This window comes from Melozone crissalis, unplaced genomic scaffold (genome assembly GCF_028551555.1).
Source record: "Melozone crissalis strain CALT ecotype California unplaced genomic scaffold, PUWL_Pcris_2 ptg000068l_1, whole genome shotgun sequence".
NCBI classification, from domain to species: Eukaryota; Metazoa; Chordata; class Aves; order Passeriformes; family Passerellidae; genus Melozone; species Melozone crissalis.
The window spans coordinates 16,664,677-16,680,675 of NW_026535846.1; the positions used below are offsets into that span (position 1 = coordinate 16,664,677).

The window sequence follows — 15,999 nt, forward strand, 5'->3', positions numbered from 1 at the left end:
ATGGCAGTGACAGCTTATTCCCTCTCTGCTAGGGCAATGAGAGCTGGAGATTATCTTCATTTTCCCAGAGTCAGGAGGGCAATGAGAGCTGGGTGGATCCCATTTCAGTCCCAGGCAGGGGCATGCCCACCCGTGGGGCCCGTGCTGACTGGGATTCCAGGTTCCACCCTGCTGATCTCTGTGGTGTAACTTGTCTGGAGCAAAAAGCTAAATGTTGTGCTGCAAGACCTGGTGTAAGAAATTCATCCAGGGCTCTGAGAGCCACCACCAGCTGCCATCCTGCTGAGGAAGACAATGGGGGCAGCCACACCCATTCTTGTCTATGTAAGACATTGAAACTTGATTTTTGCTGATTTTTCTTCTTGACATCTTTGCTGCAGCTGCCAGTGGGTACCAGTGCACATGGCCTGGATCCATCTGCCCATGCTGCCCCTGAGAAGATTTTAGCAATGTTTGAGTCCTGCCTAAAAGCAAACAAACAAGCAAAAAAACACTTGTTAAAGTTGCTAGCTGTGTCGCTCAAAGAGGGAAATGTGTCAACTTTCATAGAGATGATTAAAACCCAAATCTTTCCACACCTTGATCTATAACTGGCAGTAGAGCCTTGTCCCAGACAAACAGTCTCCTTCACAAAACAGTTTAGGAGAAGCTGGGTTTTGGGGAACACACCCTGAAAGAAGTTGAAAACCCAAGCTAAAACTGCTGATGGGATTATTTTTTGAACCGGACATGCAAGACTTCCTGAGGCTCTAATTATGCAGGATTAAAAAAAAAAGACTATTTAACTAAAGCAGAGATGAATAGCTGTAGTTCCCGAAATGTGATGTACATGACATCTTTCTCTGCCTGGACACAGACACAGCTCCCTGAGTCACACAGTCAGCCCATTCTCCCTTACTGAAAGGACTCCTCAGAGTTTGTATCTGAACACAAGAAGAAAAACCTTCAATGTCTCAGCCATGCTGGCTAGATACCTGGTTTATTAAAATGCAGTATTTTATTCCAGTGTCTGTGCTCTGGGCTGAACTTGCTCTGTGTCCCACACAGTGCTGCAGGTGAGGCACTGCAGCCTGTGCCCCAGGTACCCACCTGCCTCCCACACACGGGACAGGACACTCTCTCCAGTGTCATTTCTTCAAGTGGCACAGCGCAGGCACTCTTTGTTCTGCCATTTCTGCTACTCATTTTGGGCAATCTGCAGGTGACACAGTAAAGTCCCCTTGTCCCCCCATGGTGACTCAGACCCTGTTCATAGGGACCAGCTCTGCTGAGCCTACATCTTACATTCATCTTCTGACAAAGTTTGCCAGTGGCCAGAGAAGTTTGCTATCATTTTTGTGGTGATAAACAAGATGCTTAGCATTCAAGGAGATGAAATTCAATACTCAACTATGAGCAAATAATCAAAAAAGTAGATAATCTAAGAAGAAGGGTCTTAAAGTGCTCTTTCTCAACCATGTGCACTCAAAAAAGAAGCAATTTTTGCTTGAGACTTTCTTGTTTGATTCAGCCATAGCTAACTCACAGATCTGACTCAACAGTGTATTTTGCTAAGTACTTTTTGGATGTCCCTCAGAAGCTGATTGTGTGATCTCCCCCAGCCATTCACACCACAGTTGTCACATCAGATAATCATAGAGTCAGTCATCAAAACATGCCCTTGTTCCACTTCAAGAAACAGAAATTGGTGTAAATTAGCATTTCCCCTTAAAGCTTGTGTGACAGAGGAAACATGATGTACAAGTGCTCTCTCTGAAAAAATTCACTTCCCTTCCCAGGAATTCCCAGGTCAATGACATTAGTTCTGGGTTGCTTTTAGCTTGGCCAAATCCTTGTAAACAGCTCCTGATTCCAGGAAAGTGCCCCATGTGTTGGATGCCTTCTGAGTTCTCGTTTCTTTCCTGGTGCTGCAGGTGGGCTGCACCCCCCAGGCGCCACAGATGTCCCTTACCTGCAGTCACCACCCAGCACTGCTGCTGCTCCCTGCAGGCTCACCCAGCCCCAGCTGAGGCTGGCTTTTTGCAGGCTGCCCAGCTCCTCCTCCCAGTGCTCTGCAGAGCCTGCCTGAGCTCTGGGCTTGGTAAATCTGCTGCTCTGGGATGTGTCACAGACACATTCTATGAAAAATCACTTTGTTAGGATCTTTTCTCCTGAGAAGCTGAGGGGCCTCAGAAACGAAATGTAAACAATGATTATCTGCTGCTGTGGAATGCAACAGGTGGATCTGTGATTGGTCTCATGTGGTTGTTTTTAATTGATGGCAAATCACAGTCCAGCTGTCCTGGACTCTCTGGTCAGTTACAAGATTTTATCATTCCATTCTTTTCCTTTCCTTGCAAGCCTTCTGATGAAATCCTTTCTTCTATTCTTTTAGTGTAGTTCTAATATATCATTTTCTTTTAATATAATATATATCATAAATAATAAATAAGCCTTCTGAAACATGGAGTCAGGATTCTCATATCTCCCCTCATCCTGGGACCCCTGTGAACACCACCACAGGGATGAGCTGCTGTGACTTCAGCTCATCCTCTGCCACTGCCCAGGGTGCACAGCAGCTGCTCTTCACCCCAGCTACACCCCAGACCAAGCTGGACCTGGACCTTGTCCAGCTGTCCCACAGTGCATGCAGACACAAACCACATGGAGACCAGAATTCATGGAATTATTTTCAGTTTAATGAGCTTGCCTCACAACAGCTGTATTTAATATCATCAGCTCCCGCTGCTGGCTGTCCAGCCAGGATAACACCGCTGTTTAACCACACTGGGAGGGCTGCATTGCCTGTGGCTTTGCAGTGCAGCTGGAATGGAGTGATTTTGGGGCAAGCTGTGGGATTCCTTGCAGCCCTTACCCACGGGGTTCCAGCAGTGAGAGCTCAGTGTGACTGAGCACCCTGTCCCTCAGTGGGACACCCTCCATCTCTGCATCTCTGCCTTCCCTCAGTGCTCCCTGCCTGCTGGCTGGAGCTCTGGCCACATCAGACCCCTCAGATGAGAGCTCTGCAGGTCGTTCCAGGTGGCCACATTCCCCCTCCAGTGGCCACAGCAGTCAGGCTGAGCTCAGGTGGATGGGCTGTGCTCCAGCTCCTGCCACATTTCCTTCCCACCCCTCTGACCTCACACAGGCAGAACACACACTCACACCTCTTTTCTCCACATCTGCAATAAGCTGCATGTACATGTTGGCAGTTTTCTCCATGACAGCACCAGTAGCTGCCATGTATTTCTTTTTCATTCAGAAATCAAGATTTCAGCCCTTGATTTTTAAGTATATTGTTAATAAAGAGAAATAAAACTTGTAGCACAGGAGAAAGTATAAGGTCACTGATAAGTGCCTGGTAATTTGTGCATTCAGATGAACTTCTAAATCATTATTCCTCCAATTTCCCATTAGACCTCTGGCTCTCAGCCCTGGGTGAGCAGCACTGTGTTCCACATTTATTTCTGTGTTGCATACAAAGAAGTGCTTTTCTTTGCCCTTTGAAAGTGCTACCAGATAATTATCATTAATTTCTGCATCCTTTTCAGAGAAGCTGTAAACAAGCTGTAGCCTCTTCACCTTCTCAGCCCTGACCCCCATAGGCACTCTTGGCTCATTTGTTTCTTCTTCTCTTTTTTCTAAGTGATTGTTGGCACAGATGTGGTTTTGTAGCAATTATTATTCTTTACAACATTTCTCAGTAACTTTTCTTGCTCTGCTAAACCCAAGATGAGGCCAACACGCACACATAAGTTAGTGACATTCCATGGACTTCACAGTACCACAGTCCTGGTTTTTGACTGGAATGCCTTTTCTTTAGCACCTCATACTCCCTTTGAATTCTGGTGAGTTTTGAACTGATGCTTAGAGGGCTGCAGATGCAGAGCTGTCCTGAGTGTGAGCAGCACAGCTGGCGGCCCATTAATCCTGTGTCTGTGTTACCAACATTTTGCTCATCCCTTGGGTCACTCCCTCTGTTTTACACATGCCTGCATGGCTTCAATGGGACACAGAGTTGCCCTGTTTGTTATAAAAAGGTTTCTCCATAACCCTGCATAACAGATTAACTCAGGGCAGTAGAAATTATTCATAACTTACCCTTCAGGCCTTTTAAGCGGTGAGGAAAGTACTTCTTGAGTATCTAGTGAGGGGCTGTGAGTGGCTTGCTGGCATTCCAGAATGAGCCAGTTGTGCAGAAATGCACACAGCAAAATACGTGAGGCATGTGTAAGCAATCTTACCCCAAACTTATGGAAGAGTACCTAATTTCTTTCAAATATCCATCATGCATTTGAAGAGAGAACAGAGAAGATGAGCTCAGACAGAAAGGGGCTGGTTGCAGTGCCAGAAGCAGCCAGAGCTGTGGCCAGTGTGCCTGGACCTCACTGCAGTGCTTGCAGGGGGATCAAGGGCAGCACAAGGACAGCAAGGACATTCCTGCTTCCTGCACTGCTTCTCCTGCTGTGGCAGGTTCCTGAGTTTCTCTTGGCTTTAATCTGCCTTCCATTGTTTCTATAAAATCTGTTATATTAAATCTGTGCAACATCAGGTGGGCAGGAGGGGAGCCATCCATTCCCAAGCCAGCCTCATCCTGCCCTGCTCACCCATGGGGAGGTTACACTGAGCACCCCTGGCTCTCCTCCCATCACACAAAGGCTGGAAACACTGCTCCTTTGGGCCAGATACAGCAGTAAGTTCAGTACAGTGCTCCTAGTCTGACCTGAAGCATTCAAAGGGCTTTAGTGGATAGAGGTGGTGAAAGGGAATCAAGGAAAACAAAATCAGAAATTCTATACAGCAGTCTGTAACTGAAGTTCCTGCATTTTCACTGCAGGGACTGTGGAGGGAGAGCAACCACTGCTTGTCCAACCTATTTGTCAGGGGCAGAAGGGAAAATAAATATGTATTTTGTCTGGGTGAAGGTGCTCCTCAGGACTGGTATCTGCAGAGCATTGTTGGGTCTCAGGAAGTGTCCCCTACTTCATACTCAGATTCCTGGGGGTTTGCCACACAGCCAGACACATCCTTATTTACTTCTTCAGAGACTTTGCTTTCCCCAAGCTCCATCACATAGTGGTTTTCAGTGGCAGAGATGGGTTCCTCATAGTGACCTGTGCTTGAGGAAGCTGCTGCTCTCGAGTTGTGGCTGAAATTAAAAAAAAAACAAAAAGAATAGCAACCAGAGTAAACAACGCATCTCCAACCATCAGGATTTTGACAGTATTACAGTCTGACCCAAACCTGTGTAAACTTAGGCCACTGGACTATGGCAATATTCTGAAGGAGAGAATTTTGTCCTTTGCTTTCTGGTGGCAGAAAAACCTTGGGAATTGTAGCAGCATTGCTTCCAACCCTGAGAAAGTTTCCAGGGAGCAATGAAAGGATTACCACCATTTCTTGCACAATCAGATAATTGCTGAAGAGAAATAAATATTTATTAAAAATATATTGGAGGAAGTGTAAATTGAGAACTGAAAACAGCTCACATCCACTGTCTGGCTTATGGTATCTAATATTTTTTAAATTAAGGTAGAGCCTCTGAGGAGAAATGTAACCACAGCATTTGTTCCATTGCTCAGGGTTCAAATGTTCTTTAAACTGCTGCCTTACACACTGCTGGGGAGGCCCAGCACTGGGATGCTGGCACAGCCCACTGTAACACTCAAGTCAGCAGCACTCTATACCTAGAGAAATGGTTCTGCTTGTATTATCAGGCTTTTCAGTAAAACTTCCACAGCTTACAAGTGGATCAGGATGTGAAACCTGAGTTTAGAAATAGCTATAACTTCCTTCCTATCTATGGTTAGAAGCAGCAAATTCAGCCAGGCATGCTTTCAGGATAATTCAGAATATAACCAGTGGTCTCCAAAACAGGAGTTCCTTTCCTTTGCATTTGGAAAAACACTGGAAATTTAGCCTTGGAAAAAGACAGAGAATTTAGCCCTGGCAATCATCTTCAGTAGCCCTCCCTGGGCTTAGGAGTCAATGAGCAGCCCTTGCTCTCTTCTACAATACTGATATTGCCATCAAAAGGTTCTTTCTTCCCACATTCTTTGTTGCTGTGGAAAACCCACAAGCCATTCTACAATGTGCTGTTGAGCTAACTGTGAACTTCTTCACCCAGACTGCTTAAGGGGGTTTTCATTATGACAGCTAATACTATTTATTTCTGCTCTGATACCTCCCCCCAGGACTCATCAATGTGCCAGAGAAAGGGTTATACTCACAATTTCACATCATAGACTTGAGCTGGAAAAGAAAAATCACAATTTGTGTCAATAATTTGTATTTGCATTCCTTAAAAAAGAATTTGTTTAACTTCTTGGTTTAAGAAAATGACTTCTCAAGACGGAATAAAAATAACAGCCTTGGATATCATGTCAGGTGGGTGATGACTCAGTTTCCCAGGATTCAGTCCAAGAAAACAAAAACAACTCAGCTATCACACAACTGGGTTATTTTGACCCAATGTCAAAGATAAAGTTGAGGTTAGAAACTAGAAGTCCACAGTTTCCCTATTCATTAGAAGTCAATAAAGAACAGCTTTGAAAGTGGCTATTCTGGATTCCTTAAAAAAAAAAAAAGGAAGAAAAATAAGGAAAATGGTAAAATAAATATCTGACAATTTTATTATTAATTGGTAGCATGGAGTCACAGGAAGGTCATTAGTGAAACAAAGGAGAAAATAAAGTCTGTGGGATCTCAAAGCACATCTGTGTGCTCCCTGCACAGCTGATGAGGGGGGGCTCCAAGGAACATTTGGTCAAGGGGATTTCTGAGCATTCAGTGAATGGATCCTGTGCCCAAAGACCAGAGAGGAAACAAATTGACATGGAACAGGGAGAATTGACAGTGACCTCTTCCCTGTGGGTGCCAACTACAGGAACTGCTGAGCAGCACCTGCTGCCAAAGGCTCTTCCCAGCAGCAGGGCAGGATGAACCCTCTGCCAGGGACTTTCAAGATTTGGAACCATGAGCCTGGCCAGGCAGGTGAGTCTGAGCCCTGGGATGTCTGTGAGGAGCAGGGGGAAACAACCATCCCAAGGCTCTGTGGCAGAGTGAGCCACACACCTTGGGATGGGCTGCAGGGCAGGGACTGAGCTGCCCTGAGCCAGAGCAGGGATGGAGGGTACAGCTCAGGAGCACCAGGGCCAACTGCTGACCCCACACACCTTGGGATGGGCTGCAGGGCAGGGATTCAGCTGCCCCAGAGCCAGAGCAGGGATGGAGGGTACAGCTCAGGAGCACCAGGGCCAACTGCTGACCCCACACACCTTGGGATGGGCTGCAGGGCAGGGATTCAGCTGCCCCAGAGCCAGAGCAGGGATGGAGGGTGTAGCTCAGGTGCACCAGGGCCACTGCTGCCCCAACCCCACAGCTAGAGCCTTGAAGACCCTCCTGGCTGCAAGGACTTCTCTGCCTCTTTGGGTCTCCCACCATCTGTGTCATCTCCTGCCTGCTGGTGGCTGCCAGCTCTGCTCCAGGCCCCAAAACCCATCAAAGGTAAAGCCATGCTGGGCATGTGTAAAACATTCAGGTTTTCCAGAACATTCTACTCACCTTCTTTGGGCTTTCTCATGCAAGTGATAAGAGAGATGACAAGGAAAACCACAGCACCACACACCACAGCAATCAGGATGACCATGTACAGGGACAAGCCAGTCCTCTGGAATTCTAAAGCAATACAACAGAGGGATTTCAGACAGGGCAGCCCTCCTGGGTGACAGCAGCAGCAGGGACGTGACATTTACCATGTCCCCAAGGCCAGCCCTGCCTGAGCACATGGGGCTGTGTCCCCACAGAGCCTTGGTGCTGTGGCTCTGAGTGGTGTTATGTGTCCCAGCACTGTGTACCCCTCACCAAGGGACCCCAGCTGTACAGACAGTGTCCATCCCATGCTGAGGTGACCAGGGATGTGAGCTGGGCAGGATAACTGCACTGCATGTCACGAAATAAAGCTTGCCATTCAAGGATGCTGCTCAGTTCTGTATGGGAAGTATCTAAACCATTCACAATGCTGCAAAGCTGGAGGATGTGTAGGTCTGCTTGAGGCACACATTGAGGTTTTTCTGCTGTTTCAGCTTTGATAGTCCAAGATAAAAATGGACCAGCTGCTCAGGAGCACAGTAACAACTCCGTGTGCCCCATATGTCAACAATTTTTTTTTTTAATTCTTCCATAAAAACATCCAGAATCTTTAAAAGAGTCACCATGAATTATCAGGGTCCTTTGAGAACAGCTGTTAATGCAACTTGCAGCTAAAAAGGCAGAATACTAATTTTGACTACAGAGCATCTAGATTGGGTCCTTAATCTTCTTCTCAGCTTGGTTTTGTTCTTACCCTGAATTGATTCATTCTTCCCTGCATATCCCACACCACTCTCAGAAGTTGTTGCTGTTATGGGCAGATCTAGAAAACAAAGATGAGTTAAAGTCTCACAGTGCATTTCCAGTGCTCATTTTAGCACCAGGAGCTCTGGGATTCGAGCTGTAGGATCAGAAGAGAATGCCTCCAGCCCCTTTACAAGGCAAACCACAGAAATGAGCACTATGTATACACTACACTATAGAGTGCCTGTAGTACCATATGGTCATGGAATGGATACTATATATAGTATATACACATACTTATGTATAACCAAACTGCATAGACACACACCAGGGACCTGTGTGCATTTGCATGTCTGTACACACACACCTGCAGTAGTGGTGGGGCCCCAGGGAGTCCAGGAGATTGCTGAGGTACCTCCAGACACCAGCTCTGTTTCAGGTTTTTCTGCAAGAACAAACAACACCTGTCAACATCTTCCCTCAGCTTCCACAATCCCCACGTGGTTGCTGGGGCACCATAGATGCAAATGAAACATAATCCAACAAGCAGACCCGCTCTAGTCCAAGCAAAAAGTCCCAAATCCCGCAAAAACAAATGGGAAACCACAACCCTCCCTCAAATCTGCTGTCCGTGGTCAGGTACATGTTTTCAGTTCGGTCTGAGGAAGCTTTAGCATCCTTTGTGTCTGGAGCTAGAGACACCAGATCTGCCTCCCCTCATCAGCTTCCATTAGGGATCAGATAACTGCAAAAATCCCTTCAGAAAAGAACCAAACCCAGAATATCCCATCCCATATGATCTGCAGCTTAGGAAAAGGCATTTTCAGCAGTCCTAAGACACATACAGTCCCTCCTACAAAGACAACATATTAGCCCTGCAAGGATAGGAAACTGAGGGAAGGAAGATCTACTTTCAGAAATACCCGAGTTAAAACCTGAGGTGTATAGACTGAAGTTCAATAATGCCAAGACTCTGTTCCCCAGCAATAAAACCAGTTCCAAGCACTGGTGGCACACTGCCCCAACATCCCTCCCCTGCCATCAGCTGCCACCGCTCTCACCCTGACCTGTGGTTGAGTGGAGTCCCCCCGTGGTTCCCACATTCCTCTGCAAGGCTGCTGTTGTTGTGGGCACATCTGCAAGGTGAGGAGGAGGAGAGGCTCACGCAGGGGTCTGACCACCATGGAGATGCTGCTGTGGTGCAGAATTCCCCAGGGGTGGGAGCAGGAGGAAGCAGCCCCGTCCCAGCTGGCAGGAGGGGGATGCTGTGCCAGCGGCGTGCGGCAGCAGCTGCAGCACTGAGCCCCGTTCCTGTGCTGCTCCCTCCAGGGTGGCACTGCCGGGAAAAGCACCCAGGGCTTCACCAGAGCTCCGTGCCTGGGAGCTCGGCGGGCTCTGCCTCTTTCTCAGCCACTGGGAGGTGCCTGAGCCTGGCTCTGCCATCAGGGGCTTCACAGCTGGGCTGATCCAGTCACCAGCCAAGGAGAGCTGCAGGTTTTCCACCAGGCACCCATCATGGAATTGAATAGACTGAAAAAGGCCTCTGAGGCCATTGAGTCCAACCTGTGACACCCTGTCCTGCAGAGCCTGGAGGTGTCAGAGCCTGGAATGAAGTTCAGTGTGTCCCCCTGGGACACGCAGCTGGTGGTGGGGAGCAAAGGCCAGCTTGGTTTGTTCTGCCACTGAATTACCACTCCCTTGTTCCTGCTTCTCCAAATAAAGCCCCGACTCCTTGTCTAAACTTGCTGAACTGCAGTGGGTAACATTACAGAGCCAAGGAGAACTTCAAAAAAACCCACAGAGGAATAAATAAATGAGTGTTTGAAGTAGAAATCCCGTTTTGCATCAGAAAAGAGCAGTTCCTCAAAGAGGAGGAAATTGAACAGAGGAAATGCAGCAGGACACGGGCTGGAGGCGGCGGGCAGGGCTGTGTCAGGGCGCTGAAGGCGCTTGGCATTTCCTCCTTGCCGGGCAGGGCAGGGCAGAGGCTGCGGTTGCTCGGCCCCTCGGCAGAGGGTTTGCCCGGCCGGCACTCACCTGTGACCGTCAGTCGCACGGCATCGCTGCGCTGCACGGCGCCGGCCCCGGCCCTGTTGTGCGCCTCGCAGAAGTACGTGCCGCTGTCCGAGGCCCGCAGGCTGCGCCAGGCCAGCTCGGCCCCGCTGCGCAGGAGCTCGGCCGTGCCCGCCGGGCCGCGGCGGAACCAGCGGTAGCTGATGGGAGGGGAGCCGCCGGCCTCGCAGCTCAGGCTGGTGCTGGCCCCGGCCGGCAGCGTCAGCCCCGGCTCCGCCGCTCTGATGATGGGCTTGGTGGCTGCCACTGCAACACAGAGCACAGGGGGGCCGGGTCACGGAGCCCTGGCCGGGCTGGGCACGCTCCCCCGGCCGCAGCAGCTCTCGCTTCCCAGGTGGAAGGATTTAGCTCGGCTTTAGCATCGCCTCCCTGTACAGGATGAGCTCAGCTGTGCCGCACTGTAGCCATTATAATTATATAATTTATAATATTATATATTATATATAATAATATATAGTAATATATAAGTATATAATTATAACATTATATTTTCTGAAAAATCCTTTCCTTACGAATTTTTCTCCTGAGAAGCTGAGAGGCCTCAGGAACAAAATGTAAACAAAGATTATCTGCTGCTGTGGAATGCAACAGGTGCATCTGTGATTGGTCTCATGTGATTGTTTCTAATTAATGGCCAATCACAGCCCAGCTGTCCGGACTGTCTCGGTCAGTCACAAGCCTTTGTTATCATTTTTTTATTCTATTCTTAGCCAGCCTTCTGATGAAATCCTTTCTTCTATTCTTTTAGTATAGTTTTAATATAATATATATAATAAAATAATAAATCGAGCCTTCTGAAACATGGAGACAGATCCTCATCTCTTCCATCATCCTCAGACCCCTGCGTACACCACCACACCTCACCGGTGTCTGCAGCCTGTGTACCCCTATAAACCCCTCACATTGGCAGAGGGAGGGCGAGCACATGCTGGTAAAATTTAGTGAAAGAACAGCAATACAGTATCCCTGGGACTTCCCCATTGCTGCGTGCCACTGGGAAACATCGAGCCACTGGCTACAGATAGAGCCAGGGCTGAGCTGGTCCTTGAGGAGCCACAGGTCCTCCCTGAGCTGCAGGGTGCTGTGTCCTGGGCAGAATGCCTCTCTGATCTATTTGCTGTTTCTTGCTTGAGGCTGACACTGATCAGTAAAATGTTTCTGCATGCAAACACACAGTCACTGCCTACCTGCTCTAATTCCCAAAAGCCTTCCTGAGCCAAGCCTTTCCCTCCTGAACAGCCTCCTTCCTGGATTTACCTTTAACAACCTCCAAGCTGGTGGTGATCTCCTTTGCTATCAGGCTGTTGTTGCTGTCTCTCCAGGTGACCTGGCAAGTGTAGGTTCCTTTGTCAGAGATCTCCAGGTTCAGGATGAGGAGAGACACATTTCCTGGGTCATCCTTCGGGATGCTGACTCTGTCCCTGTACTCAGACAGGAGCACCTGGTCCCCAGAGTCATCCCTCCGGATGATGGCACCTGAACCCTCGTCATGCACCACAGTCCAGGTGAGGGTTTGCTGCACGAGGTCCTCCACAGGCACATAGGCACAAGGCAGAGTGACAGAGTCCTTCCAGACCCCTTTGATCTCACTGGGGCCACTCAGCTCCAGAAAAGCTGCGGGAAGAAAGGAAGATGAAAATGAAGCCACAGAGCAGCCAGGGTGAAGGCAGCTCCCAGGTGGTGAAGCCCTAGCAAGAGCATTGGCAAGGAGAGCCCACCAGATGAGAAACACCAGCAGGCAGTGGGGAGTGTGAGGGTTGGGCTGCCCAAAAATCATTGTGGCATGAGACAGATGGGAGGTGGTTGATGGCTGGGCCACTGACTCCTGCCATGGGGGCAGCCTGGCTCTCCTGCTCTGCCTGGTGCTTTCCTGCCACCACCAGCACTGAGAGGAGCACAGGCTCATAGTTATTGGATAACTCAGGCTTGGGGGTAAGGAGCTGGTCTAAAGTCCAAGTTGCAGCTCCCTGGTCTCAGCCACTGGCTGCCCCCAACATCCCCCTTGGGGCTTCTGAGGAACAGCAGAGACTTCCCTCCTCCACTGCCTATTTATATTTCTGAAACACCATTCTCTCAGCCTAAGCCAAACATGAGAAACTTAAACCACTGGGTAAAGAAACCGAAAACTCTTTTTCCTGTAAAAAAGCAGCCCATTGCCTTTATCCCAGTACATTTCTCTCACTCTGAGGAGTGAATCTGAGCTCATCCCGAAGCAGAGCTGCCCCTGCCCAGCACAGCCAGGGCAGGGCCCCGTGCCCAGCCCAGACTCACCATTGCAGTGCAGAAGGGAGCTCAGGAGCACGGCTGCTCGCAGCACCATTCCCATCCTTCCTGCAGGGCGGCTCCCCCTCCAGCCAGGCTGATCTGCCCTTCCCAGGCTGGGGTAAGTCAGGAACACTTCCCTGCCTGGGCTCTCTCTGCCACCGAGCATCCGGGACAACAGCTGCTGGTTTTTCCTTCCTCTTTATCAGAAAAGTGTCTCAGTGACCACCAGAGCCGTGGGCAGAGCGGAAACCCTGAGGAAGGGTGCGAAGAAGAAAGTTCAGAAATTACATCTACGTTTTTTTCTATGTTCTGCTGAGTATGTTTTTCCCCCTTCTGTTTTTAATTTTTTTTCCCTTTATTTCTTTTGATTCCCAGGCAACCATTTCTTCCTCTTTTCCTCCTTGTGTTGCTTGCTAACAAATAAGGTTTAACATGAAATTACACACACACAGGTCTGAGAGAGGACTCATAGGGAGCTGAGCCATCTAGGTCCTCACAACTCACTTTCTCACCAGCTTCTGTGACACCCACCACTATGCTTTAAGGTAAGGATCATAAAACCCTTTAAATCTTTACATTACCAGAGCAAGACAGATGATTGTTGTAGGCCTCTTCCAGCTGAAATATTCTATATTATTTGAGAGAGGATGAATTCAGATATACAAATCTAAAACCAAAAAGTTTCCAAGAGCTGCAGATATCTGAGCCACCAACCCCACTGCATCTCACGGATGGATCCTCCCTTCTCACAGGGCAATTTAGCTGCTTGGTTTAATTGGTTCATTGTTTTTAATTACAAGCCCTGATTGGGGCCATACATCCCTCCAGTGCCTTCAGATTACTTGGGAAACAGGTGAACATGGAGATGCCCAGAGAGAAAAAGAGAAGCTTGTCACAGTCAAAAATCTTTGAGACCATGAAATCATGGTTTCTTTACTGTAATGATATATTGCTATTCATTAAATGTTATAGTTGATCTCTATAATTCAGTAATTGAGCACTAGCCATAAGAGAAGTATCTGTTTTTCACTGAAATATCCCTTTCAAGGGATTTCACTGCCTTTTGCTGTTTTCTGCAGCTCTCAATTTTTCTTCTGCTCCAGTAAAAGAATCTCTTCTGCTTCCTTGCATTCAGCTGAACTGAAATGAGCCTTTGCTGTTGTTACACCCAAATTCAACTAATTCAATGCAGCCAACCAAATCCCAGCCCCTGGTGTGGACACTCCTGTAGTGCTGGTGGGACATGGTTTGGCTCTGCAGTGGCACAGAGGGATCCTCCCTTGTGGCCTTGTATTCCTCCACCAGAAATCTCCCACGAGATGCCAGAGCAGCCTGCAGCCACTGGGACAGGGGGAAGCAGCAAAAGCTGCCATGGGCTGCAGTGTTCATGCTCTTCTTGTTCAAAGAAGGAAAAGACCACGTTAAGGTAAATCACTGGAACTCCTTTGCAGGGAACAGAGCTTGCTGGAGAAGGGTAGAAGCCTACATTGTCTTGAACTGAGCCAAAGACAGTGGTTTGGCTGGGGTAGAATTAATTGTCCTCACAGTGGCTAATATGGGGTTATGTTTTGCATTTGTGCTGAACACGAGGCTGACAATACAGAGATGTTTTTGTTATTGCTGATCAGTGTTTATATGAAGCCAAGGCCTTTTCTGCTTTTTGTGTGGCCACACTGGTGAGGGGGCTGGGGACACAGGGGAGATGGGGAGAGGACACAGCCAGGACAGGTGACCCCAGCTGACCCTGCCACATCACAGCATTGAAAGCTGGGGGGAAGGAGGGGGGACACATGGAGTGATGGTGTTTGTCTTCCCAAGCCACCATTACACGTGATGGGGCTTTGCTCTCCTGGAGGTGTCTGAACACCTGCCTGCCCTGGGAAGCAGTGAATGAATCCTTTGTTTTTGCTTGCTTGTGTGCCAGCTTTCACTTTCACTATTAATGTCTTTATCTCAACCCAGGTGTTTTCCAGCTTCTACCTTTCCAATTCTCTCCACAATCCCACGGGTGGGAGAGGGAGTGAGTGGCTGTGTGGTGCTTGGTTGATGGCTGGGGTGAAAACACAACAGGAATGTATCACTGGCAGGATCTGGACCAACCAGGAAGCTGAAACTCAAAGTGTGTGACTAAAAAAGATGTGTAGGTATTTTTTCTTGTATTTACATTTACCCTGTTGGTTGGGGGGAACAGTGGCAGGAAAAGTTTTATCCTTTATAAAATGCAGCACCAGGCACCTGTAGTTAAGGTAACTGTGGCAGCAACCCCTGGCTTCTGCTTTGGGCATCTGTGATACCATGATGCTGCTCTTCAAAACAAGAATCTTGTTTTAGGAGACAGCAAAATATTCGGAGCATGGATGGATGAGGTAGCATCACACAGCCCAGGAGAGACAGAGCAAAATCAGTTTTTCTTGTATTCTGGAAAGCTGTTAGCAAGCACACAGGAGATAGGAGCTGATGGCACGGCTCCCACGGTCAGTGTGGACAGGGCTGGGTCAGGACAGTGCAAAAGTGATCTGAAAGGAGGATGCAAGAGGAACTTGGCACTTTGTCAGTCTGCACCCGCCACGCCTGGGAGTGTTCTGTGGATCCCCAGCACGTGAACGATAAGGGAGAGCAATCTTTCCTCCCCAGACACAGAGATAAAGCCAAGGAGCCAGGCAGCAGCCACGGGCACTGATGCTGGACAAGGAAGGAAGCTGCTGCTGCTGCAGCGGGGCCCTGCGGTCACGGTGACAAACTGGTGCCACCTCAGGCTACAGAGGGGCAGGGCCCCCACCCAGAATGGCACAGGGGCCTGGCCATGGCCCTCGGGCACAGCCTGGGCAGCAGCTGCACTGGGCTGCAGATTCAGCCAGCTTGTCACTGCAGTCTGTCCACAGCTCCACATGGCAACTCCACGGCTGTGTCCTTGTCCCTATCTTGAAGTGCAGCATGTTCTGTATAAAGATCCTTTTCCTTGGCAGTGGAAATGATCAACAGCTCCTTACTGCAAGGAAAATCCCACAGAAACTGTAATGCCTGTGATGCCAGTTACCCTGGGCAGAGTCTGCACAAGGGTGCCAGATCTGGGGTCTGCCTGATGCTACAGATGATCTGGGCTGTTCCATTTCCTTCTGTTCCATTTCCATTCACTATCTCCAGTGAATATTTTAATCCATACCTTATGGAGCTGAGGGCCTTTCCTACTGGGGTCTGTGGTGAATAGGTGCAGGTGTGCCCTAAATCTGGTGTATTTTTCAGCATACATGGTATTTTGAGCTTTCACGTCAACTCTTTTGAAAAACCCAGTCCCAGGTGCTGTTCTCCCATGCTCTGGAAACAGGCACCAGGCTTTCCTCATCACCC

At 48.7% G+C, this 15,999-nt stretch overlaps 1 protein-coding gene across 1 annotated transcript; it reads right to left on the reverse strand.

Annotated features, from left to right (window-relative positions):
* Nucleotides 1–4,597: 4,597 nt before the first annotated feature.
* VSIG4 (V-set and immunoglobulin domain containing 4) lies at nt 4,598–12,712 on the reverse strand. The gene is made up of 9 exons (XM_054289742.1): nt 12,658–12,712; nt 11,644–12,000; nt 10,351–10,632; nt 9,366–9,449; nt 8,681–8,758; nt 8,324–8,392; nt 7,543–7,656; nt 6,210–6,231; nt 4,598–5,128 (listed from the first exon to the last, which is right to left on the reverse strand). Exons 1-9 carry the CDS (start codon nt 12,710–12,712, stop codon nt 4,945–4,947), a joined length of 1,245 nt encoding a protein of 414 aa, XP_054145717.1. The 3' UTR covers nt 4,598–4,944.
* Between the last annotated feature and the right edge of the window lie 3,287 nt (nt 12,713–15,999).